General features: G+C 37.0%; 1 protein-coding gene across 1 annotated transcript in view; it reads right to left on the bottom strand.

Annotated features, from left to right (window-relative positions):
* LOC109847674 (conserved oligomeric Golgi complex subunit 1) overlaps positions 1-26679 on the bottom strand; it is a 38261-nt gene that overhangs the window by 810 nt on the left and 10772 nt on the right. The window contains 6 exon segments of the mRNA XM_020416904.1: positions 899-1079; positions 5801-5986; positions 6518-6768; positions 10381-10575; positions 14133-14980; positions 14983-16329. Coding sequence (XP_020272493.1) covers positions 899-1079; positions 5801-5986; positions 6518-6768; positions 10381-10575; positions 14133-14980; positions 14983-16329 — 3008 coding nt within the window.

Raw genomic sequence — 26679 nt, forward strand, 5'->3', positions numbered from 1 at the left:
TTTTTTTTAACTTAAAAGGACTACGGAAACAAAGTAACTAGCATTACACACCAGACAGACTTCCAGAAGCCTTAAAAGGCATGGTAACAGGTCAAGATCCCAATCAATTAGTAGGCTTCCGGGGAATAAAAACTAATAATTGACAATGAATTTCCAGTTTCAACTGGAGACATTTGTAAGAAGACTCGAGAATTAAAAGTAGTTTGACTGCTTAGCTCGGAGAAAGCTTGCCCATCATTCGATAGAAACCCATGATATGATAAATTTCACGTGATGTGTTGAATATATCATGGACTAATAAGAGTATGAAAATGAAATCGGGTTTTGTTTTTTCCCCCTCCACAAGCAAGGTATGCTCTATTCTAAAATAGGAAATAGAGTAGAATATCTCTGATGCATCTAGAGCCTCATTGACATCCCAACATTATCATTTCAAAAAGAAAAAAGTTCATCAAAAGGTTGCTCACAAATAACCACCAACATCAATCTTGAGGTATCAAATGTGAGAATCTCGGAGAAAGGGTTGACAATTTTATGCTTTTGAAATTTCTCGGTAACTTACAGGGCTAAATCTGATTATGCCAATCATATGTATTCAAGCTCTAATTCTGGAGCCAAAGATAGATGAATGGTAATAACACTACAAGTCAAACTTTAGTTATTTATTAATTATTTTATCTCCATTGAAAATTTAGAGAATGAATCTTATCATATAGTGAATAAGTATCCAATGTTAAAGATGACATTCACAAACGAAATGGGGGGAAAATCTAAAGCATTCATGTCTAACAAGCACAGTTAAACTTGAAATACGAATTGGTATATGTAGAAAATCAAGCATTATTGAGAGGCTTGTACTGGAATAAATAAGCAACTTAAATCTCAAAACCAATCATACCTGTGTCATAAAAGACTTGAATAAAGGAGTTGGAACTCCAGAGCTAACAGAATCATCAAACTCATGTTTTGGAGTCCCCTCTCCACTTGCATATGTATTCCACGGACTCTTTGGTGTTCCATTCTCTGCAGATGTCTGAAGAGTTGATCTGTTTTGTCCTCTTGATGACAAGGCAGGTGCACTGGAAAAAGACATGAATAGATCAGATTAAACATAAGTTCAAGCTGCTCTAGGTGATGAATTCAAATATTGAACTATAAATGCTATGAAGTGTAGCATAACATCCATTGCAAAGATGAACTAACTGTTCTTATAATATTCTCAAGATAACAGCGGTTTCTAGTACTATGCAGTCGTGAAAGAATCCAACATTACAGCAATGCATGCCTCAATCAGATTTTGATAGTTTTTAACAATGAATATTAATTGTTTGCTTGAATAAAATAATGGATGTTGGCAGTGTTTTCAAAGGCGCGCGCCTCATGCGCCTTACGATGCGGGGCAATGGCGAAGCGCCCCACATCTGATGCAGCAGCGACTTTTACGCTTCGCGTACATCCTTACTTTGTGCAAGGTGCATGTAGTGCATATCCTCATATAGTTTTTTTATTAACATTTCAATCGAGTCTTTATACTTGATATTCCATATCCCAAAAAGCAAAATAAATCCATTAGACCTTTTTAATAGCCTTCAATTGAGGACTATTACTAATACTTTGCTTGGATATTAGTTTTGATTTAACATTTGATTTGAAAATTTATGAATTTTGCTACTACGTTGGGTGTTAGCATTAGAAATTAAGGCATTATATTGTGATTATGTACTAAGATATTATTTATCATGATATTTTTTATGTAAATTCTAAAAACATGTTCTTTCACGCTTGATTACATATATTGAAAAATTATGTGTGCGGTGTACGCCTCGCATAACTCGAGCGCGTGCATCGCGTTGCGCCTTGTGCATGTACGCGTAAAGATGTTTTGCGCCCCACATTGCGCCTCGCACATTGACAACACTGGATGTTGGTCACAATGAATATCTTTAAAGTGTTACAAAAATACTTCGGAGACGATACTTTTTGCTATCATCAAAGAGCATGAATAACTAATGAAGCTCAAAACTTGCATTGCTTTGGGCAACAAAACGAATAATGCACTTCAGACCTAGGAGTTAGGATTAATCATGTTGAAAGTAAAATGTTTTGGTAAATAGGTGCTTAGCTTTTTCCATTAGCACAGAAGAACTCCTTGCATTATTGCCAGCTCCAAATCAATCCTCATATGTCACAAAAAATTCCATAAAAATGTAGAAATTTGTTTCACAGCTGAAGATTCAACAGTAGCATAAAGTAATGGTGTCTAGCTGCAGCCTTTTTTATTTTTCACTAAAGTTCATCTAGGCCCAGACAAAAGTCTAACTTACTTTTCAGGACATCAAGTCAGAAATCAAAACCTCTAATCATGGTTGGCCAGGGATCAGGCAGCCAAAATTGCAAATTGTTGAATGGATGCTAAGTATGTATAATCAGTGATAGTTCATTGTTTGCGCATAAAGAGGACAAACATGCATAGCACTATGATGGTACATTAGCATTTTCATTCCACGTGTCTGCTGGTAAACTACTATAAAAGAATGACTTCTTCAACTCTTGGGACTGTAAATAGGACACCTCTAGATCATGTTATTCAAAATGCAGGCTGTTGTCATGTGTAAGTTTCTAATTTCTATTGACAAACATGAACAAAAAATGTAGGACACCATTAATTAAGACTTAAAAAGGACAATTTACAGATTCTCTAAAATAGATCCGCTACGCATACAAGTGGATACAAGTACTTTTGATATACAATTATCTGGAACTTCACTAAAATTGGTGGCATAAAATTTTCTTTAAGACTATGTTAGTTTTGATTGAAAGCGAAAGAAAATAAAACAAGAGGAAAATGAAAAAGAAAGGAAAATGAAAAGAAAGAAAAATAAGAAAGAGAAATAAGATTCTTTTTATGTTTGGTTAGAAAGAAAATGGTAAAAAGAATTTGAAGGAAATGATTAAAAAGAAGCTCTCTTGTTTGTTAGTTCCAAAAAATGTTGCAAGAAATAAAATTAATTTATATAATAGATTGACCCATATTAATTCATTCTTTTTGAAATTATTTTACAAATTTTCTTTAAATTCCTTTTTTTTATAAGGATAGTATCTACGTTCATTGGTCTTTGTTCAGGGGGTGTTAGTCAGCTAGAACATTTTTGATAGAAGTGGAACAATTTTTATTATGGGATAATTTTTTAATGTGGGATATTTTAATGGGATAATTAGGAGTGATATTTTAGTGAGACAATTGTTAGTATAATTAAGGATAATTTTCAAAAATCAATAAGCATATAAGTCATGTATTTTGATGATCATACCACTATTTATACATTTTAAAACTTATTATTATTATTATTATTATTATTATTATTATTTTAGTGTTAATTAATCTTGAAGAACTATTAGATAGACTATAACATTAACTTTTTAATTTTTTTTGGAATTATTATTGTAATATAAATTAAAAAATAGTTTTTCCTTTTTTCTCTCTCTTTTGATCTAACAGACATCATTCTATCATCTCTCAATTTTAAATCTTTTAATAAAACATGAATTTTGTAATTTTTAAATTTAAATTAATTATACAAATCAAATATTTAATAAAAAGTAAAAAATATAACATTAAATAGAAGGGAATGATAAGAAGAGATGTGATCCAATTTTATGGCGTGGTTTGAAAATGACTGAGAAATGAAATATGAAAAATAAAAAAGTAAATAATAAAGTTCTAATTTTTTACCATGTAGTTCTAGCTTAAAACTTGGGGCAATTTGAGAGACTAGAACTCTCTTTTCTATATAAATTTGACAAAAGTGGGATAAATTTTTACAATTATCTCAGTTCTACTTTTTATCCAGTTCTTGTTAACTAACACTATATAATTTTATCTTAGTTCTAGTTCCAATGGACTAACATTATAAAATATTCCCCAAATTATCTCAATTCTAATTTTGAGTTCTACTTGACTAACCCCCTCTTTGGGAAACAAAATCTTCTACAGAGCTTTCTATAAAAAAATCATAGTGAGAAAGTAGATTATGATGTGTCTCGCTTTCAATTTCAAATCACTGTAAATAATACAAAAAACCAATGCAAACAATAAATGCCAATAAATAATTAATAACATAATGGATTTTTCCCCTAAAAACCAACTTAAAAATAAAGTAATTATACGAAAACCACCTTTTCTTTTTAATTTATACATAAACCACCTTTGAAGTTGGTTTTTGTTGCAATAAACTACCTCAAAGTCAAAATTTTCACTAAAAATCCAAAATTACCCTTAAAAACTTACATTGAATGCACGTGACTTACTCTTTTAGTGTTCAGGTCTTGTTAGGCTACAACTCACGTACCCTGAACTTGAATTTTTTACGTGTATTCAGGTCTTGTTAGGCTACAACTCACGTACCCTGAACTTGAATTTTTTACGTGTATTTTTAGTTTTTTAATGAAAATTAGACTTGGAGGTGGTTGATTGCAACAAAAACCAACTTTAAATGTGGTTTATGTATAAATTGACAATGAAAAATAGTTTTCATATAATTACCCTATTTTTAAGGTGATATCTAGGAAAAAATCCCTAAAATAAAGTACTGAATCAATACAAACGATATAAATTTCAATACAACAGTGAATTTTAAACATCCTACAAATTATAAGAATTGATTTTTATTTCCCGTATGGTATTTTTAGATGATCCTCTACATGATTTTTTAGGGTATTTCCAATATTAGTCCCTAAATATTTTCAAATTGGTCCCTTAAATCATTGAAATTGCTATTATATCCCCCAAATAAGTTATTTCAAAATTAGTCCCAAATCATTGAAATTGCTATTATCTTCCCTGATTCTTATAAGCTGTCTCTAATTAGTTCCTCTAATCAAGAGTAAAGGTAGCAATTTGAGGGATTAGTTTGAAACAAATTATGAAAATAGAGGTCCTAATGGCAATTTCAATGATTTGATGGAACAATTTTAAAATATGAAAAACTTAGGGACCAGTGTTGCAAAAACCATTTGTTTCATGTTTTTTAAACCCTAACACACAGCACGTTGCACCTATATTCCTATTTTAATACTTAGGTTGGGCCCACATGGAATTATCAAAGGCCAGAATCGTGAAGGTTAGCTCTCGATGGCGTCTTCCGAGTTCGACCTCGACTTTATTTTCATTAGCTTTCCTTACCTTCCGGTGAACAGAGCAGAAATGAAAGCTTCCAATAGTTTTTTTTTAGGTAATCTAATTTTTATTTTCCTTTTACTTTTCTCTCTAACCAAGCAAAGGAAATTTATTTTCTTCATTTTATTTTCTTTTCCTTCATTTCCATTCAAACCAAACGCAAGCTAAGAGTATATTTAGCAAGCGATCAAAGTGACTTACAAGCCACCTTTACATGTTTGGCAAATTGATTATTTTGTCTTAGGGTACCTTAGCTTATTATTTTGGTGGCTTATAAGCCACAGAGTTTGACCAAGTAAAAGACTTTCATAGAATTTCAAGCCCCATATATCTCTCTCCAACTCCATTAAATGTTTTTTGGTCATTTTGACAACAATAACGGCTAATAAACTACTCATTTACCAACCACTCTACTATTAAAAATGGATTATAATCCACTAAATTTACCAAACACTTTGACTTATAATCTACTTTGCTTACAATCCATTTGTGGATTATAAGCCAAGTGGACTATAATCAAAAGTTGATAAACATGCTCTAAATTTAGCATGATATTGTAAAAGCATTCAAATAAAAAGCTAAAGGACAGAGAAAATTCAAGAATATGGTGATAAGTTCAGATACCTGATTGGAAGGTATTTGAATCGTGGAATTGTAGAACATCTCAAGATGTTTGACTCTGTATTTGACCTTGTAGGTAACTTCTGGACAGTATCAGTGTACATTCGGTTAAGCTGAACTAGGAAACCAAACATCACAGCATAGCGTTTGTATGATTGCTTTTCATTTTCCCAAAGGTAAGGCTCATACCTGTGAAATTACAATAAAAAAGTTCAAACATCTAACTACAAGAAGTAAGACCAAAAAGACTCGCATCCAATTTAGCAAAGAAAGGTATGCTCATGGAGGCTTTCATTTTTTCCCCTACTTTTTGGTGGCATATATCATGTCCTAGAGATGACCTTAATCATCTTTACTCCTATCATACTCATTTCTTACATGTTAAGAATTTTGGAAGGTTACTCTTCGGTCATATGCTTAAACTCCCATCTACAAATGGTGTATACGGTTCTTGTCAGGAACTCGGTACAAAATCTCTGAGGGCTGACATCAAGTTGATTAATGATTTTAGAAGTTTGTCAAATCTTTGTTTGGGCCTCCAAGAACACAGTGCTGTTTCTAAAGCATCCTCACTTTAATGGGAAAGAACTTGCATGATGATAACAGAGATGAACTGTCCTTTACATGAATAATTCATTCTAAATTGATGCAGAAAGAAGCGCGATGAATCTAATTCAATTCACTCAAATTTAAAAGGTATCATCAAAAGGATGAGCTTACGTAGCCCAGTCAATAGGATCCAGCCTCTGTGAAAGTCTCCGTATTAACCCGATTACAGGGTCTTTACTAGCAGATTCCTGCAGCTGCCTTCGCCTGACAGAAGGTTTTGGAATGTTGTTCAAATCTTTGCCTCCAGCTAAAATGTCCGCACAAAATCTGATATCCAACAGGATTTGCAAGACTCCTTTTTCTGAGACTCGAGATTCAGGACCCTCTATAGTTGAAAGAAAATTTTCATAGATACCAACAACCTGTGAGCCATTTGTCAGTATGTACAGTAGTGCTTCAGAATACAAGGGATAGCATTCATGACGTTAACATGATGGTCACGAAGGAGATGAACTATACTAGGCTCACCATCATTTCACTTACAAGAACTAGTTCAACCACGATCCAAAAATCTCAATTTTGACAAAATAAGATTCAAACCCTGTTATGTTCTTACCATTTATCAAATTGTTTGCATACTCAAGTTCAAAGTCAATCAAAATAGAATAACAAACCACAACAATAACTACAGTCCTAAACATTACACGAGACTCCCATTATAACGCATGCAATTGATTCAAAAGGGCTAGCAGAAGTTAAAGAAAATTACCTATTATTCTAAGGTCGAGCACTTCTTAGACTTAGTAGCCTCTTCAGAGATCTACAATCTCATTTATAGATTTTTAGTACAACAAATGTGGCACGGTTTAGACTTAGTAGCCTCTTCAGAGATCTACAATCTCATTTATAGATTTTTAGTACAACAAAAGTGACACAGTTAAAATAAGAACTCAGTCCACAATGGTATTGTTAAAATTGACAAAACTCGACAGTTTATAACCAAAATTTACATAGTTTGTGTATTCAAAAGCTCTATACAGTAAACCAAGTATGGTCATAATACAGCTAAATTGCATAGGTATGGGTACGGGCAAAGCTTTAAAAAGCTCCTGCCTAGTCTTAGGTGGTACCTAGGCCACCTAGGCTCTACCCACCTAGGTCTTGAGCGCCTAGGAGAGCAAAGACCGCTTACGCAAATTGCATTGCTAGGTCTTAGTCATGATTACCTCCAATGCTGCCTCCACATCCTCTACCCTCCTCCAAACTCCTCTCGCTTCCTCCACCGACTACGAACACCTCCTCCAACTCCTCTAACCTTCAGCAAAACCTCATCCACTACCACCTAAAATAATCCTCTTAGGCTTAGCGCCTAGGTGCTAGGTGCCAGTTTGGCACCTGGCGGTACCTAGCGCTTTTGATAACATTACTAGTAATTAAGAAACAGAACGCCTAGGTTCTGGTGTCGGATCCAACTCCTAGGTCACATAGCGCTTTCTGTAATGTAATTAAGAAACAGAACGCCTAGGTTCTGGTGCCGGATCCAACTCCTAGGTCACATAGCGCTTTCTGTAACCTTAGGAACAGGTGCAAACACCAGTGAGGGTGCTCCGGAGGGGGCATGGCAAATTTTTAAAAGTAGGATATGGGGACACGACTGAAACTCATAGGATATAAGCATAATTATGAGCTATATATGTAAATGACCCTTTCAAATATTGCCTCTTAAAGCTGAAATTACTCGACCCTTATCCAACAAGTCACAAAAATAGATGTGTAGGACGAAGTCGACCCTTTTAAATCAAACATGCATTGTATAATAGAGTACATGTCTAAAAAAATATATGCATATATTTAATGAGTGTCCAATAAGTGTCGGGTATGAGTACGAGTACGGCATGTGTCGGGTACGAGTACGAGTACGGCATGTGTCGGATACAGATACGACTCAATATTAGTACCCACGTAATATCAAGGTTGCAGATCGCGAATCGTGGCGCGTCGCGAAGAGGTACCGCTAAGGCTATTTCGGGCTATTGCAACGAAATAGCGACAAATAGCGCACAGTCAAATAGCGGTCAACAAATCAAGTATCGCATCCTATCAGGTTTTCAGGACAATAAATGAAAATCCGGTGCATTGTAAATACACAATGTTCTCCTCAGATGTGCAGAAGATACAGTATGTCCACACTCCACATTCAAATAGACCAAGGTCCCATTAATTTTCAGGACAATTGATAAGCTTGTCGAGTTGTCGTGTATATGAATTATGATTTATGAATAAATATAACATCATCAAAAATGTAATTATTATTTATTACATTTTTCTCTTTGTTGCAGACGAAGCCACTGCCCAACAGAGATGAAGAATTGAAGATGTTGTCGGAGGGATGTGTTACTGTTGCCGGAGGGAAGTTGTCACCGGAGGAAGTGAGAGAGAGAAAGATGAGTCAACATTGGCTTGACCAGAGAGAGAGAGATGGATTGACCGGAGAGACGGTGAACAGGAGTCGGCGCTGTTGGCTTGACTGGAGAGACAATCATAGTGAACGAGAGATAAGAAAGTGAAGAGGAGGGGGGGGGGCAGAGATCAAGAGAGGGTACGGAGTCGGCGCTGTTGTGCGGGAGTCAGCGCTGGAAGTCTGTTGTTGGCGGCGGCCGTGACCGGCGCTGGAAGTCGTCGCCGGACGACCGATAAGGGTTTAAGTGTAATGGGTTACGGTACGGGTCGGGTTCGGGGGATTACTCATTATCTACTGTAGCGGAAATTAACGCTTTTTACCGCTTATTCGTGCTATCGCCCGCTATTCGAGCAAATAACGGTTTTCTCCGCTTAATCACGACGTGAACCCCTTAAGCGTTGCGCTGAACCCCCGCGACCGCGAATAGAGCGCCGCTATTCGCCTCTATTTACGACACTGCATAACATAGTAATACAAGTATGCAGACATGGAAAATATTGAAATAATACTCTGCATTATATCGTTGAGTGCGTGTGTAATGCTACTAACTTTTTTTTAAACCAAGAATAACATTATATTCACTGTTATCCAAGATTTTCCCCCCAAACAAGCACTGCCTCCAAACACCACTAAAAGGCAAAAAGCTCAAGAAGAGAAATATTGTTTTTTAAAATCTGAAAACTAACTGAGAGGAGTATGAGGCTGTGACACAAGTCACACAACGAAGAAATTAATTGACAAGGAAAAATAACAAATGAGAAGTTTTGCACGTTATAGTCCAGTATAACGTCAAAAAGTGACCCACAAAAAATTTTGCATCATTATTTCAAAATAGGAGGTGACATAAGAATTCAACATCACGAAAATTTTGTTGCCATTCAAAAAATAAATAATAGAATGTGTTTTAGCACACCTGCACCCACCTAGGGAATCTGATTACAATGTACTGCTACAAAGGAAGAAATATCTAGCTACTCATTGATCCTGTAGGGCATACTACAGAAAGTGACACCTTGAAAATCTGAAACCTATTTTATAGAAATACTGTATGTGTTTAAAAACTGATTGATAACATAAGTGACACCTAAACTGCTTTAGAAAGTTAATCACAATGATTATACAACATCCCCATTGAATTTCAAAACCAAGACTTTCTACATACTATTAAAGGTTTGATTCTAGCACCCAACAAAAATCCAAATCCATTTTAATCAATTACGGGGAATGACAGACTAAAAATATTTAGTTTCATAAATCCTCCATTTTACATTTTCTTTTAGCATCCTGATTATTTTATTGATAAGAAATGCAGAAGATTTCCAATTGTGCATAAATAACATTATCCTCTAATCCTAACTAGCATCAAGTTTTTCTGAGACCAAAGATCGATTCATGTGCAGTATTTGAGAAGAAATAACAACACAACCTGGAAAAGACAGCATTATCTACACATAGCATTACCTTCTTGTGCATGTATGAAAATATAAACCCACATGCAGAAACAAGAACTATCACCACTCGCAGAGGTAAGAGAAGACCTTAATGTAAATTACCCAAAGAGCACAGAACATACCTTCTCCAGTAGCCTGCCAGCATAATTCCTTAATATACTTTTGTCAAGGACATGACCTCCAATTTTGTGAATTTCCAAGCATGCATGAAAGAGAAAAAAGGTTATGTAGAGTGAAGGCATGGAAGGAAGAGCTATCTTCATCTCTGGAGAACTCTCACTAGACTGCTCTTGTTTGACAACAGTCACTTCCCATCCCTGTTAGCATCATTTAGTCCAACTTAACAGTGTATCTCCCATTAAAAAAAGAAGAAGAAGAAGAAGTATATCAAGTAGCTGATCGCACCCTACAAATAGAGTTAAGACAACTAATAACAAACCAATCCTTGCTGCTCAGGATAACATAAATTTGATAAAATTTGTAAACTATACAGATTCTTACACTAGGATCTATTATTACTTGGTAGTTGACACATAATGTGCAATGATCAGGAGAAAACTTTCACCAAGAAGTTCATTTTAATTCCAGAATTCTTGAAGTGAGAAAAGATAAGATTACGAACATAAAAAGAAATACCTGAAATATAACTGACAATTTCCAACCAGTTTCTATTTGGTGTAAACCCTGTGAATCCGATCTTCCTAGCTGCGGAAATTCCCAAAGGCTTGTCCCTAAGCTTTTTAGGGAAGTTGATCAACAGGAAAAGAAACTTTATTAGTTTTGCAGTTTATGCTCGCGCAACTAAGGAACACTTATTGAAAGTCTACGAACTAGCTTCTCTTAGCGAAGGAAATCGTGACCTAGAGGTCACGGATTGGTGTAGTGGAAACCTCTTGAAAAAATGCGAGGTGAAGCTGTGAAGAATAGACCCAAAGTGGTATGAACCCCCGGACCCTGCGCATAGAAGGAGCTTCATGCACCAGGCTGCCTTTAGCTGTGGAAGTTATGAACGAAGGAAAGTCTTGTCGCTTCGCCTTGTAGGCAGCTGTTCCAATCCTAGCCAAAGCCCTTGCCGCCCTCATCAACACTTCACCATAAATTTTTTACTTGCAATATTATTGGCCGACCATCCAAACCAAAACCTCTTCCTACTCCCAACTGAACCCAAAATGCAGCGCCACAACTAAGAATGGTCCAAAAGTCTTGACCTTTTTTTCATCTAAGATCTAGCAACCCTCAAAACTTCCCCGAAACAAGATTCAAAACCCCACATCATGATTCATCCCCAAATTAGGTCTTCCTATTTAAAAGTTGAGAATGGACAGTGGATTTTCAACAAAGGCCGGGCCTAATGCTTGGAAAACATCAACAACTCGTGCCACAGGTATAACTGTCATCAGATACTTGGTTTTTTTTAAATCCTATGGTACCTATATTTCTATGTGTAATTCTATACATAATTATTGTCGCGTTCATATTTCCCTATGATTCTTGCACATTGTTGCATCTTAGCATATAGATTTTGCATCTTATTTCCACAATCATCTTTAGGAATCTCATCTAGAACATTCGTACAGTTTATCGATTTTAAGACTCTCGTCAAGTTAGTTTATGAATTTGCATTATCATTGTGCTAGCTTGTTTACATCTAGTAGACTCATAAATCAAATTGACCGGTTCCAACTTCCGACATCTTGCGTCAACCTACTTCATTTATTGCCTTTTTCAGTAAGCTATATGTGGCTAAAGAATAAGATCCCAAAATCAAATCATGTACGACTACTAATAAATGTATAACTTTGGGGGAGTAATTTGTTAACAAAATAGATAGCTGCAACAAAAGCACTACCTTGAAAATCATTCTAGAACTAGACCGTTCAAGGAAATAAGCTCTACACATTTGCATACGACTGACGTGTCGACAACTTAAGCAAAGACTTTATTTAAAACGTTTAGGGCTCTTACATGGATCATCTTCTTTCCTTTAGCTCTGTAAAAGACAATCCCTTCTATTAAATTTGACAACTATCCTTTTTAATTGCCTCCATCCACGACATTAGGGCTACTTCTTCTCTGGCATTTATCGACCTACATTGCAAATGTCTGAGCCATCTAGGCCCTTTCTCCTTCATTTTATATTCAAAGGGTACCATCTCTAACTACTTACGTATTATCCTGTCTCTCAGTGTATCTTCACTCATCAATCACAATATTCTAATTTCTATTACATTTGCTTTTAGAAAGATGTTAAACCTCTTATAGCATTAAATATTCTTGACTTTAAAGTGAAACTTCTAGAATATGATTTGTGCTATCTTCCTATTGTAGATATTATATGTTTGTAGGCATGTCTATTATGCATGTCATTGGCTTCAATAACTTGTCATCCATGAAAACAAGAGTGTTTACCCTTCCCTTACTCCCCCCAACCAACACCCCTAATCTCAAAACAAATAATAATAATAATAATAAGGATTTAATATTTCAATAAGTTAAAAGAATGCATATTCTGCTGACATTCTTTTAAAAGCATCAGAATATAATAAATTAACTGGTGTGCCTTTGACAAGACAGACATTAGGAATAACCTGATTCAATGTGTGAGTTCACGTAAAACTTCAGAATTGGATCCTTAAAAGTCATTTCCTGGAGGATCCTTAAAAGTCATTTCCTGGAGCTTATTAAATAGAGTATGGATGTTAAAAATATATTTCATTTTTCATGGATCATTTGTGTAGATTGATTCACTTGGTTCTAGCTGAAATAACTATTTTCTTCCTAAAAAATCATACACATAAGTTAATTTGGTTGAACATAGCTAATATTGTAAAAAATACAAATAAGACAACATTTATGAGCCAAAACTTAATAAATTCCCATTTTATTCTTCATGGAAATCGACTTGTTTAGGGAGAAACATCGGATATTGGATGAACTCAAACTCAACCCTGAATATGATAAGTCACTGGGTTCTGGTTCAGATCCTTAGGAATGGATCCTAGATTTCTAAGTGAGTTTGGATCCCAACTGATTCCTGCAAGTTTATAGGATCTGAAGTGGAACCCGAATAGATTATTACAGCCCCTAAGCATACTATCAGACCATGTATGCATTCTCTAACTTCTTTTTCCTTTATTTGTTCCTCATGTGTGACTATAATTCCCTATAGAAAAAAAACCACATTGTGATACCATCTTAGACTCTTTGTATCCGTTGGAATAAGGAGAGTTACTTCTTTAGTGTTGAGATTGCAATATAGCAAGCTCTTCACCAGTTCCCTAGTAGAAATCTAACTTAATGTAACTTATAACAATCCCAAAACAATGAAAACTTTGTTTCGAGTTTTCTAGATTATGCATTTTAATCCATAGGCATAGGCTACCCCCCATATGAAGGGAAAATGCTTCGTACACTTTTACAGTATTTGACAGGAGCCTTGTTTGTGAAAGCTTTTAAGCTCCGTTAGCTTTCAGAGGCTTTTGTCTTTTATGATAAAATGTTATAACTGTATGGGTGCTTGGGTGGAATAGTCATTTGTTTAGTCAAACTTAGCTTATTTAGATGAGCTTATATGCTAGTTTTTCAAAAGTTGCGGATCCTTTTTTTTTTAAATGGGCCCTAAAAGCAAGCTTATGTGGACTTTATCAAACATGTAGATATGGAAAAGCATGGCTTACTTTGACCAAAAAATAAGCCCCTCCCAAAACACCCTCTTCATCACTTTCATAACTTGTATAACTTGCTCCAGCTATCTTACTAAAAATTACTAAAGACTTACATTAAGAGCAAGCATATCATGCAATTAAGCAATATACTAGGCTACCACAGGGAATGATGAAAATTTGAACACGAAAATAAAGAAAAGGACGCATACCTGCCAAGGAGTGGATGTAGACAGTATGTCATCTTTATTGAGTTCCTTTGCAAGAATAGCAGATAGCTCATTGGACACCCATAGTATCCATAGCCCATGAGCTCTAATGCAGAGTTCTTGCAAAGTTTTGCTGAGCTCCTCAAGTTTCGGGCTTTTGCTGTCATCTACCGTAAACAAAGCAGCAGCAGCTGAAATTGTTTGTCTCCTAGGGCTATCAAGGAATTGCCTTCGAGGACTTCTGGGGCTGTCAGTTGTGTGCCGTCTAGGGCTAAAAGAAATAGGAGAATCAAAGCCTCCTTTAGATTTCTTTGACAAAGGAGATGCTAGGTTGGAAAATGCCGCCACACCTGTTTCTTTCACCCAATTCCTTGGGGAACCAAGTACCAAAGGAATTTGACTTGAATGGTTTCTCAAAGCAAACAAGAGTCGTCCAATGAAAAGTGATCTTTCAACAAGTACAAAAGGTGGCTGAGAGTTTATGTCTGCCATATAGTTTCCCATAGAATCAGAGAGCCGTCCAAGCTCATCCTCAAGTTCTTTCAATATGATTGATATTGTCCTAAAACAGTTATTCTGGAGATACGGAGCGAGTTCCTTAAGCCTCGTGGTAGAGTTATGAGATTCCATAAAGCATAACAGATCTTCCAATATGCCAGCACACTTGTCATCCACTACATCTCTAATCCTGCTGACTTGTGGTCCAAAATAAGCATTCAAGCAGTTCTTAAAGTCATCTTCATCGGCAGTAGGCTTGAAACTATAACCAAGTGGCATTTTCTTGTGTTTCGGCTCTAAGAACCAAACTCCACCACCAGTAGATCGCTTCTTCAAGTATGATGCAAAATCATTTTCTTACTAATTTCCTTCTTCAAGTCATTAAACCCAGACTCTACAATCTCTTTCATCCTCCTCACAAATGCCTGTTCCAGTCTATCTTCCAATATATCTTTCCGTTCTTTCAAAATCAACCCACGAATTTGGTTCCAAGGCGACTCGATATCAGAACCAAATACACTCATCAGCCACTGTTCCAGGCTCTGTTCAAGCCCTTCCCTTCCATCAAGAGTCTCACGAACCCGCTTCTGAACAGATGCCAACTCATCTCCGCTCTCAATTGAATCCACCAACCTCTTCTTATTCGCCATTTGTCCAAAGATCTCATCACAACAGCTTGTCAACCAAGATGAACAACTCACTGCAACAATCTCTGGCTTTAACAAAACCATTGCTGACTCCAGTTTTTCTCGATGTGACTTCCAAAGTCTTACCTCCTCCTCTGGATTTGGTATTCCCCCAAATAATTGAGTCCCCGGAGGCGAACCAAGCACTAATTTGTAAAACAGCGGCATTTCGTTCAATGCCATAAGAAATAGCTCGCCTACTTGACCTAAACTAGCTCTAATTATCCTCATCACATCACACAGAATAGAAGAAGAGGAAGAAGAATCGCGATCAGTCACCAAACCTGCCAATTTCTGCAAGATCCAGAGTCTCCTTGACTCCAAAAACAAGCCTAATACCTGCTCAGGATTCAGATCATCAATCGTAGCAGCCGCTGCGAGAGCATCAGCATACGATCCAACCATGAGATCTTGATCCGTCAACCTCTCTCGACTCTTCTGCGAGATCTGGGTTTTAAAGCTCTCCACTATCTCCCATTGATGCTTCAACAGCGGAAACCTAGACATTACATCCAGATCCGCTCCTCCGCAGGCGGTGACCAGACCGTGAACCTCCTTAGCTCTCAAGTACCTTCCAGAAGCTTCTAGAAGCATCGATTCATCAAGACACCCCCAAATATTTTCAGGAGTATCAACCAAATACTTCACCCTACACGCGATCCCATAGATCTTGGCTCTCGCGGGGTTCTGCGAGAGATTCGACGCAGAGCTAGGGTTTTCAGAGGGAGAAAGAGAATCTATAGCGGATTCGATAGCGGAGATGTTCGATTCGATGGACTCGCATGAGGATTTCATGGAGATGATGGAGTCGGCGGATTCGATGAGGTCGCGATAGCTTTTTCCGACGAGCTGACGGAGTTCTTCCTTTTTCTCTTCGATCTCTTTCTTGGTTTGGGATTCCACGGTGCGGATCTCGGCGATGGGCTTGGTTCTGAAGAGGGACTCGGCATCGCGGTTGGGGGCGGCGGTGACGGCGAGGAGGCGGCGGGGTTCCGCCGACGAGCGGCGTGGGTGTTCTCATGGCGGGAACGCCGTGATTTGGGTGAGATTTGGATGTTTTGGGCAATGGCGAATGCTGGACACAGGGAGAGAGAAAAGGCGTCGCGTGAGAGGCGGGAGATGTTTGGCACGTGGTATTGAAGGAGCGGGAAGTTTGGGTGAGGCTTGGGTCAAGCCGTCAAGGTGGTGGAGCTGGCAGTTTGGATCTGAAGGCTGCGGTTCCTTAGGTGGCAGAATGTAAATAAGTAAACATTTGGGCGAAAATTGAATTATCACATATACTATTTAATAAAAAGGAAGTGGGCCCTTTACGGCCTGTTTAGTTCCTTTGATTTGTTACAAATTTACTAGTTTCATGTCCTTGTGATGCACGGATTTGTTTAATCTAATCTATATCATCATCATTCTTCTACCTCTAAAAGAGGGAGTATGAGAAAAACTTTTCCTACCCAAAATGCCCTTCATCTATCATAATCATTCTACCTTTAAAAGAGGGAGTATGAGAAAAACTTTTCCTACCCAAAATGCCATTCATCTATCATAAAATTTAACAGAATTATCTTTTTTAACGTTACTCCAAATCATTCTACCTTTAAAAGAGGGAGTATGAGAAAAACTTTTCCAACCCAAAATGCCCTTCATCTATCATAAAATTTAACAGAATTATCTTTTTTAACGTTACTCCAAAATCAGAAATCAAAAGCCGCTGTTATCCAGATTATTTTTTCATCTATCATATCTTCGAGTTCTAACGCCTCTGTTCATTCATCTCCTTCAAAAATATTCAACCCCTCTCCATAAAAAACCAAATGGCGGAAAAAGGAAAAAAACAGAAGAAAAATCATAAAAATCGAAAGAAATCAGAAAAAAATGTAAACTTCAAGAGAAGTTGTAGATCGACGACAGGCGAACCCGTTGACCTATAACTCAAATTGATCAATAGATGAAACTCCTCCTCTGCGACTTTTCCATGGATTCTAGAGTTTTCGGCGATGGAGGCTTGCTATCTTTGATAAGTTTTGGTCTGCGAAGAATGTAAATATTCAGTTGATATGATTTTTTGTTATCCAGCTTTTTTCATTTTTAATCATTTTTGGATATTTTTCTTGAAAGCGAGAAGAATTAGAAGATATCATGGGAAAGAGACGGTCATCTGAGGTTGATATTATCTCTGTTATTTATCTCAGCTTGTTATCTATCATCTTTTCATTTTCCTTATTTTTTCTGATTTTTTTTCTTCTTTCTGTAAGAGAGAAGAATTTATTTACGGAGATCACCCTAAAACCCTTTCCCAATTTCTATGCTCCTCAACTAGATAAACTATCTTTATTCTTCTGTTTTTATTTTTTTAGGTTTTCTGCAATAAAAAAAAAAGAGCGAGAAACGGCCTCCACCGAATCCGATCGTCGTCCTCCGTGGCCGCCGCGCCTACGTCATGGACGCATGCTTCCACTCCTCGAGACCTCTTTGTGAGTGGGGGCCACTTTCCATGTGCGTGTGAGGTGTTCTCGTGAATACCCAAAGACCCACGTGAATGAAGCAAAAAAGAAAAAAAAAGTAAAGAAGAAATCGCTTGAGATTTCGTTTCCGCGTGCATGAAAGTCCACCCGATAACTTATCCCTCTATAAATGCACACCGAGGTAATTACCTAGGGTTGAGCGAGGAGATTTTTTTGGGCTGCGGTTGTGGGTATTTTTTTCAGCAAAGGAGCGCGAGAGGGAAAAGTGTAGCCGTCTTTTTTTGAAGAAAAAGTGTTTTTTAAGCAGTCCCTTCTAGGGTTTTGTGCAGTCTTTTGTAGAGAGATATTGCGAGGGATTTGAAAGTTTGTTTGAGGGTTTAAATTATGAGTAATTGTAAACCCTAGTTGTAATCTCTCCCTCTAATAGTAGATCTCCCCCTCGCCCCGTGGACGTAGGCAATTTGCCGAACCACGTAAAAATTGGTTGTATCGTTTTTGTGTGATTTGTAATAGCTTTTAGGATCCCTCGACAGGTTAGTCCTAGAACTGATGAGAGGAAGAGTCGATATCTCACTTTGTTAAGATATTAGCTTCAGATTCTTGTTTCCTTGGTGAGACGAAAATTCTTATTGCGATCTGACTCTCTTGTTGTGCTAACGAAGTACTGCCGAAATTTCCGCTGTGCGCAACAAGTGGTATCAGAGCCCAGATTTCAGATCTAGGATTTTGAAGTTTGGTGGAGGAAGATTCTTGTGTGAAGCTTGGTTCTTGGAGTTCTATGCTTCGGTGGAGATAGCATTAGGAGTTGCCGTTGGAGATTTCGTTTTCCTCGTGTGGATAGGAGATCTATTTAGAATCCGATCTAGGGTTCAGTTGGGTGGTTCCTAATTTCTATCAAATTTATTCTTTCTCTACAATTTGGAGTTAGTTTGCAATGGGAGAAGAAGGTGAAAGCAGCAAGTTAATGGCGAGTACAATACAAGTTGGTTTTCAGAACACTAAGATTAGTGTGGTGAAGTATGACGGTAAAATCAACTTTGGTTTGTGGATGAGCGATGTACAGGATGCGCTTAATGCTCAGAATTTGGAAGAGACCATCATGGTCCACGAAAGGCCACCTAAATATGAAGAGGCGATATGGGAGAAGATGAATAGGAACGCTTGTGGGGTGATCAGGTCCTATTTGGAACAGGAGCTGAAATATGATGTGATTAGGGTGACGTCTGCAATGAAGATGTGAGAAATTCTCAATAATAAGTATCTCACAAAGAGTGTTGAGAACAGGTTGCACTTGCTGCGAAGACTCTTCAGATTTCAGATGTCCAGAGGCACCTCGCTAGCGGCTCATGTGAACAACTACACTAAGTTGTTGTCGGACTTGGCGAATGTTGATGAGAAGATATCGGATGAGTACAAAGCTATTATCTTATTGGGCTCCTTACCGGATGAGGAGTATGATACCTTCGTGCTCACTTTGTTGAAACGGAGATCTTCCATCAGCTATAGTGAAATGACTAACGCATTGACCAATTACGATTTGAGGAGGAAGGACAAGGAGACTTCCCGTGCTAGCACTTCAAGCGAGGCCTTGTCGACAAGAGGTAGAAGCACATATCTGAAAGGTGGTAATAGAGGAAGGTCAAAGTCAAGAAGTCGCCACCAATTAGCAAAGAACCAATGTGCATTCTGCAAGGAGCAGGGACATTGGAAGAGAGACTACCCGAAGCTCAAGGAGAAGGAGAATGGCAAGAAAAAGGGCCCAAAGGCCAATGAGGTGAACGTTGCGAAAGGCGATGATTCCGATGATTCGTGCTTTTTTCTATTGATTACTCCGGAGGTGAACCATGTGGATGCATCAGATTAGATGCTTGATTACGACGCTACTTATCATGTGACCCCTAGGCGAGACTGGTTTGCATCTTTTGAGAAAGTCAACGAGGGTGTCCTTGTCATGGGAAATGATCAATCCTGTGGTATTTGTGGGATAGGTGCCGTGCGGATTAGGATGCATGACGGAGTAGTCCGTGAGTTGAAGAAGGTGAGATTTGTTCCTCAACTGAAGAAAAATCTTATCTCAGTTGGAGCTTTGGAGGCGAAGGGATTCAAGGTGACCTTTGATGACGCTGTAGCGAAGGTTACTAAGAGATCATTGGTGGTGATGAAGGGAGTCCGCAATCGAAATTTGTATTATCTGAAGGGAAGCACCGAGATTGGCCAGGTTGCTTCGGCAATTTCAGAAGCGGACATGAGCAGACTTTGGCACTATAGGTTAGGACACACATGTAAAAAATCACTACAGGCATTATGCAAGCAGGGGCTATTAAAGGGAGCCAAGAGTGGAAAGATTGAGTTCTGTGAGCACTGTGTTCTTAGCAAGAAGATGAAGGTGAAGTTCGGGACTACCATTCATCAGACGAGGGGCATCCTGGGCTACGTGCACACAGACGTTTGGGGTCCCACCGAGACTGCATCACTTGGTGGTCGACATTGATTCGTCACTTTTGTAGATGACTATTCTAGGCATTGTTGGGTGTACACCATGACGAAGAAGAGTGAAGTCCTAGATTTGGTTATGGAGTGGAAGAAGAGATTGGAACTACAGACTGGGAGAAAGATCAAGACGTCGCGATCCGACAACGGTGGTGAGTATACTTCTGACCCCTTTCAGCAGCTATATCGAGATGAGGGCATAGAGAGACACTTCACAGTTAGTCATACACCGCAGCAAAATGGAGTGGCAGAGAGGTTGAATCGGTCTTTACTGGAGAAGATCTGATGCTTATTGTCGCAGAGTAGTTTAGAAAAGATCTTTTGGGCTGAGGCACTTACATATACAAGCGACCTTATTAATAGGCTGCCTTCATCTGCGATTGAGGGGAAAACCCCTATGAAGAAGTGGTCGGGAGAGCCAGCACAAGATTATGACCAGCTCAAGGTATTCGGGTGCCCTGCATTTTATCATGTGAGAACTGATAAGTTGGAACCTTGAGCTAGGAAGGCCATATTTGTATGATTCAAGCGTGGTGTCAAGGGATACAAGCTTTGGGATCCAGTTGATAAGAAGATTGTGCTGAGTAGGGACGTCACGTTTGATGAGGCTTCTATATTGAAGCTTCCCAGGTCTCATCAGGTAGAGAGAGACCCGACGGAGGAGATATCGTAGGTGGTGGAGATCGATACAGCTCCACATTTTTCAGATGGTACAGCATCCATTAGAGTGCCGACTGAGGTGATGCCAGGCGAGCACGACGGTGACACGGAAGATACGGGTACTAATATGAAGGATCAGGGACCGACGGCTCAGGTTCAGGATTCGATTGCGGTTCGGAGATAGAGGAGAAACATACAGATGCCAGCACGGTATGCTGACACAGTTGTGTATGCACTTTCGGTGGAGAGTATCGATGAGTTGGTGCCTACTACAGTCAGAGAGGCCAAGCAAAGTTTGGAGGCTGATTTGTGGAAGGTGGCTATGCAGGAGGAGATGGAATCTCTTCATAAGAACGATACATGGGAGCTTGTTGAGCTTCCAAAGGGACGGAAGGCAATTGGTTGCAAGTGGGTATACACGAAGAAGGAGGATATTGAAGACACTCCATTAAGGTTCAAAGCTAGGTTGGTTGCGAAGGGCTATGCACAGGAGGAAGGTATTGACTATAATGAGATTTTCTCTCCGGTGGTGAAGCATTCTTCGATTCGGATTCTGCTAGCTTTGGTGGCACAGTATGGATTAGTCGATTCGGATTCTGCTAGCTTTGGTGGCACAGTATGGATTAGAGTTAGATCAGTTGGATGTGAAGACGGTATTTATTCATGGTGATCTTGATGGAGAAATATATATGAATCAACCATTAGGATTCCGAGCTGCAAGGAAAGATAAGTTGATTTGCAGGTTGAAGAAATCGCTATATGGTTTGAAGCAGTCTCCTCGACAATGGTATAGGCGATTCGATGGTTTTATGATTGGTCATTCGTACACTCGGGGCCAGTTTGATCATTGCGTATATTTTTGTAAGTTAAAAGGAGGTGCGTACATCTATTTGTTACTTTATGTCAATGACATGTTGGTTGCCTCTACTTCCAGGTCGGCTATAGATGAGTTGAAAGTTCAGCTTTCAAATGAGTTTGAGATGAAGGACTTGGGTGAGGCCAAACGCATTTTGGGAATGGAGATCGGCAGAGACAAGAAGAAGGGAAGAATTTGTTTGACACATGTGGCTTATTTGAAGAAGGTTTTATAGCGATTCCATATTAGCATGGATACGAAGCCAGTTGGTGTACTTTTGAGAGCCCATTTGAAGCTTTCAGCTAGTCTTTCACCAAAGTTAGTTAAAGATCGAGAGTTAATGTCGAAGACTCCATATGTGAGTGCGGTTGGGAGCTTGATGTACGCGATGGTATGTACGAGGCCAGATTTGTCACAGGCGGTGAGCATGGTTTTGAGATACATGCACGATCCAGGAGTGGGTCATTGGGACTGTCACAGGCGGTGAGCATGGTTTTGAGATACATGCACGATCCAGGAGTGGGTCATTGGGACACCGTGAAATGGATTTTGAGGTACATTCGAGGTACACTCAATGTTGGTTTAGTTTATGAGCGGGACACTACAGTTGGGCAGCTATACATTGGTTATGTTAATTCGGATTATGCCGGGGATTTGGATAAGCACCGGTCTACTACGCGGTATGTGTTTACTTTGACCCGTGCGCCGGTGTGTTGGAGATGTACCTTACAGTCGACGGTAGCTTTGTCTACGACGGAGGCAGAGTATATGGCAATTATGGAGGCTGTTGATGCGGCATAATTATGTACCAAAATTGCAAGTGCACAATTTATCAAGTTATAGTATAAAAAATATCTTTGACCCGTGCGCCGGTGTGTTGGAGATGTACCTTACAGTCGACGGTAGCTTTGTCTACGACGGAGGCAGAGTATATGGCAATTATGGAGGCTGTTGATGCGGCATAATTATGTACCAAAATTGCAAGTGCACAATTTATCAAGTTATAGTATAAAAAATATCGATCCCACGAGGAAGGTGATTTTAAGAGATTATTAGAAATGGTTCTTATATTTTGTGCGTGACAATTAGGAATAAAGAATAAGTGTGATTGTATGAGTGGTTGTTTTGATTTATATGCAAGAGGTAATAAATTGAATTTTAGAGGAGAGAAGGATGAATTAAAGAATAAATGAAATCACAAGGCAAGAAATATGAATTAATAAAATCAAGAAATAAAACAAGAATGAAAAGAAAATTTAAGAAAGTTAAGATGGAGGATTCAAAAGAGGTAAGAAATCTAGAATATAATCCACTAACCAATTTCAATTACAAAATATAAACTATTCTCTTTTTATCATATTTCAACTTAGATTTATTAAGCATAGATTATCAAACCATTTAAGGAAAGTGTAACCTATCAAATTATCATCTAAGCTAAAATTACTATTCATGATAAGAACAACAACATGATAATAATCCTAGAATTCATAAGCATAACCTATCAAACCATTTAAGATAAGCATAGATTATCAAATTCTTCTTCTACCGATTAGTTCTCTAGTTGATTATCCTAAACATGAACATTTTAAGTACAAGAGAATAATTCATACAATATAAAAGAAATTAGACTAGTTTCATACAATTCTAAGATTCCTACAAGAATTAAATTCACATCTTAAGAAATAAAAACAAGAAAAAGAAGACTAATTACAAAATTAAAAAGAAAAGAAAAATCTAAACTATGAACAAGAAATAAATCTAATTACAAAGAAAATAAAAATCTAAACTACAAAATAAATTGCAGAAATTAAATGCAAGAAAAATAAATCTACTCTACAAATTAAAGTGCAAAAAGAAAATAAAAAAGACAAGAAAGTAAATCTATACTACAAGCATGAATTTAAATCTAACTAATAAGCAATAATAAAGAAATTACTAAAAAGAAATAAAAGAGAAAAGAAATGCAAACCTTCAAATTGCTCTTCATCTCCATCCTCATCATTCAACAAGAGGAGAAAGAACAAATTTAAAGAGGAAAAAATTATTTTTATTAATTGCAACTAAAGTTACAATTTTTGGAAGGCCTTCTCAATTAAGAGTAGCCCTCCTCTCCAAAAGGAGTTTACAAAATTTTCACACCTCTAACCCCTCACTCTCTACCCCTATTTATAGTAATCTTCAATGAATATGAGCCATTGGATTTGTCTTGAGCCCCAAGCAACAATCTCCACCTTTGATTTATTTGATTTTCAAAAGAAAAATAAAATCCAATTCTTGAGCCCATGTTCATTTGATTTTCAAAAGAATTTTCTTGCAAATTCCAAGCCCAAGTCCGGTCTATCATGTGTGTGATTTTACATTAATTCTCTGCAGCAAAGTCCTGAGGCTTAACAAAATCAATTCAGTTTTTTTTTCCAAAACAAAGCCAGGTCCGGTCTTGATTGAGAAAAAAAAATGAATGCAGCCCACATTTCAATCTGCAGCAAAGTCATCCAAAGTTTTGCAACTAAGTCCGGCCCAATGAAATGATTTTCAAAACTAAATAAATTTCGGTCTCCATCCCAATCTGCAGCAACCACAATTCAATGCCAAGTCCAGCCCATCAAGTCCGGTCCTTTAGCCTTTGATTTTCAGCCCAAGCCAAGTCCATTTGATTGCACAATTCTAAAGTCCAAGCAATTAAAAAAGAACAACCGGCCCATGTATGTAAACATCCCAAAAACAAGTCCAATGTTAGCAATTAACAAGTCCGGCCCAATCAAGTTGCAGCAATTGAAAGCAAGCCGGCCTCATTCATTAAAATCCACATTTTTGCATTCAAGTCCCTTTCATTCCAACTTTGCATAAAAATCCAATCTTGTTTGCATCTGGTCTTGTTTCCCTTGTGTAATCTTTTTGCTAAATTCGAAAATTTCACTTTGGCATCTTGAATCATTTCTTCATTTAATCAATGGGTTTTTGTTGAGAGATGGGGAGTTGAGATTTATTCTTCATTAACCTGTAATTAAAGATAAAAACAGTTATTAGTGGTATATTTATTCATATAGAATAGATAATGAGGGTATAAAATTATAATAAAATGTGATCATCAAATACCCCCACACCTAAACTTTTGCTAGTCCTCTAGCAAAGGAAATAAAAAAAAAATCCTAACTCACTCACTTTCGCAGGAATCGCGGTTGTATTTAGCGCATACAACAAGCCTTTAAACCCCTAGGTTACCCTAGTGGACGAGTTGTAGTCTCGTGAGGGTTTGCAGTGAATATACCCACAAAATTCGGTCAACTTGCCAAGTTAAATAAGTCAGTAAATAACAGATTTTCCTTGATATATTTAAACATTCTAATTGAAGCTAGTTAATAATCAAGAAAACGTTTTTATATATAACTCCAATGTAAATCCCCTAGAAAATCTTTTTCATTATAGCAATACAAAACCAAGTCAAATCTTAGAAATTTAATTAAAAAGTTTTGAAAAGAACATGCCAACTCTTTGTTTTAAATAACTTTCAAGTCTCTTGATCAAAAATTGTTTTTCAAGACCATATATACAAAACAACAATATATAAAAACAATTGTTAGTGTTATATATATGTATATTTTTTTCACTCTCTAATTCTTGGTGATTGTTTTCTATTTTAACGGGCTTTCTAAGTGACCATTTAACGAGTTTTGGGCCAATGAATCCCAACCCAATTGGGCTTAGGTCATTAAGTATAGAGATACTCCTTGGGCTTAATTGCTCAGTCAACTTAGGCTTTATAAGATAGAATCACCTTGAATTTAAGAGTTTTTATTTATTTATTTTTTTTGGGTGGTGCCCATTTTTCGCACTCTTCTTTTATAAGGTTAGTTTTTTTTTTTAATATACATATGTGTAAGTATATATAGTCTTAAAAAAATTGTGTAAATCAAGATAACTTGAAAAAAAATATTTTCAACTCTAAGTTAAGCATGCAAAAATTTCATTATTTTTAATTAAAAATCTAAGGTAAGACTTAAGTAAAGTATACTAGTTGAAAAATCATTTCTTAAGAATTTTATTTGGAGTTATCATAAAAGGTGAACTTGAATATGTCACTAACTAAGAATTAGAAAATTTAAAATCTATCAATTTGATCAATTATTACTTAACTCTATTAATTTGGCAAGTGACAATATTTTTATAATTTTTTTTAACAAAAAGAAAGAAAAATATAACTAAAAAGGTAAAATAAAGAGGAAAATATGTATTTCTCACCCCCACACCTAAATTTTGCATTGTCCTCAATACAAATTCGCTGAAGCACAAAGTAAAGCAGATAAAATAGAAGAACTTACAGTTGTTCGGTTGACAATGATGATAAGGATCTGCAATTACTGTTAGTATGAGGATGAAGAAATCAAATAAGAGGAAAAATTGTAAGTAATTTTTTTTTACCTATGTTACTTATTCAAATTTTTGTTATGTTTTTTTATAAGAAACAAAAGAACTTTTTTTAAGAAACAAAAGAAAAATTAGTTTTTTTATTTTTTTTATTTTTATAGATAATGAGGTTCATGAAGAACCAACACCTCTTCCTCTCCGAGCGTAGAAAATTCTAAAAATGGTTTCAGACGTTGACCATTTATTTTAAAAATATTACCATTTTTAGGATTTTCTATCTCGACAGCTCCATGTGAGAAAACTTGTTTGACAAAAAATGGACCTGTCCATCTAGATCTTAATTTTCCCGAAAAAAGATGCAATTTTGAATTGTACAATAAAACTTTCTGTCCTGGAGAGAAATTTTTTCGCAAAATTGATTTGTCATGAAAAATTTTTGTTTTCTCTTTGTAAATTTTTGAGTTTATGTATGCATCATTTCTAATTTCTTCCAACTCATTTATTTGGAGCAATCTGTTCTTACCTGCCGAGTCTGA

Source organism: Asparagus officinalis, chromosome 7 (genome assembly GCF_001876935.1).
Source record: "Asparagus officinalis chromosome 7, Aspof.V1, whole genome shotgun sequence".
Lineage (NCBI taxonomy): Eukaryota > Viridiplantae > Streptophyta > Magnoliopsida > Asparagales > Asparagaceae > Asparagus > Asparagus officinalis.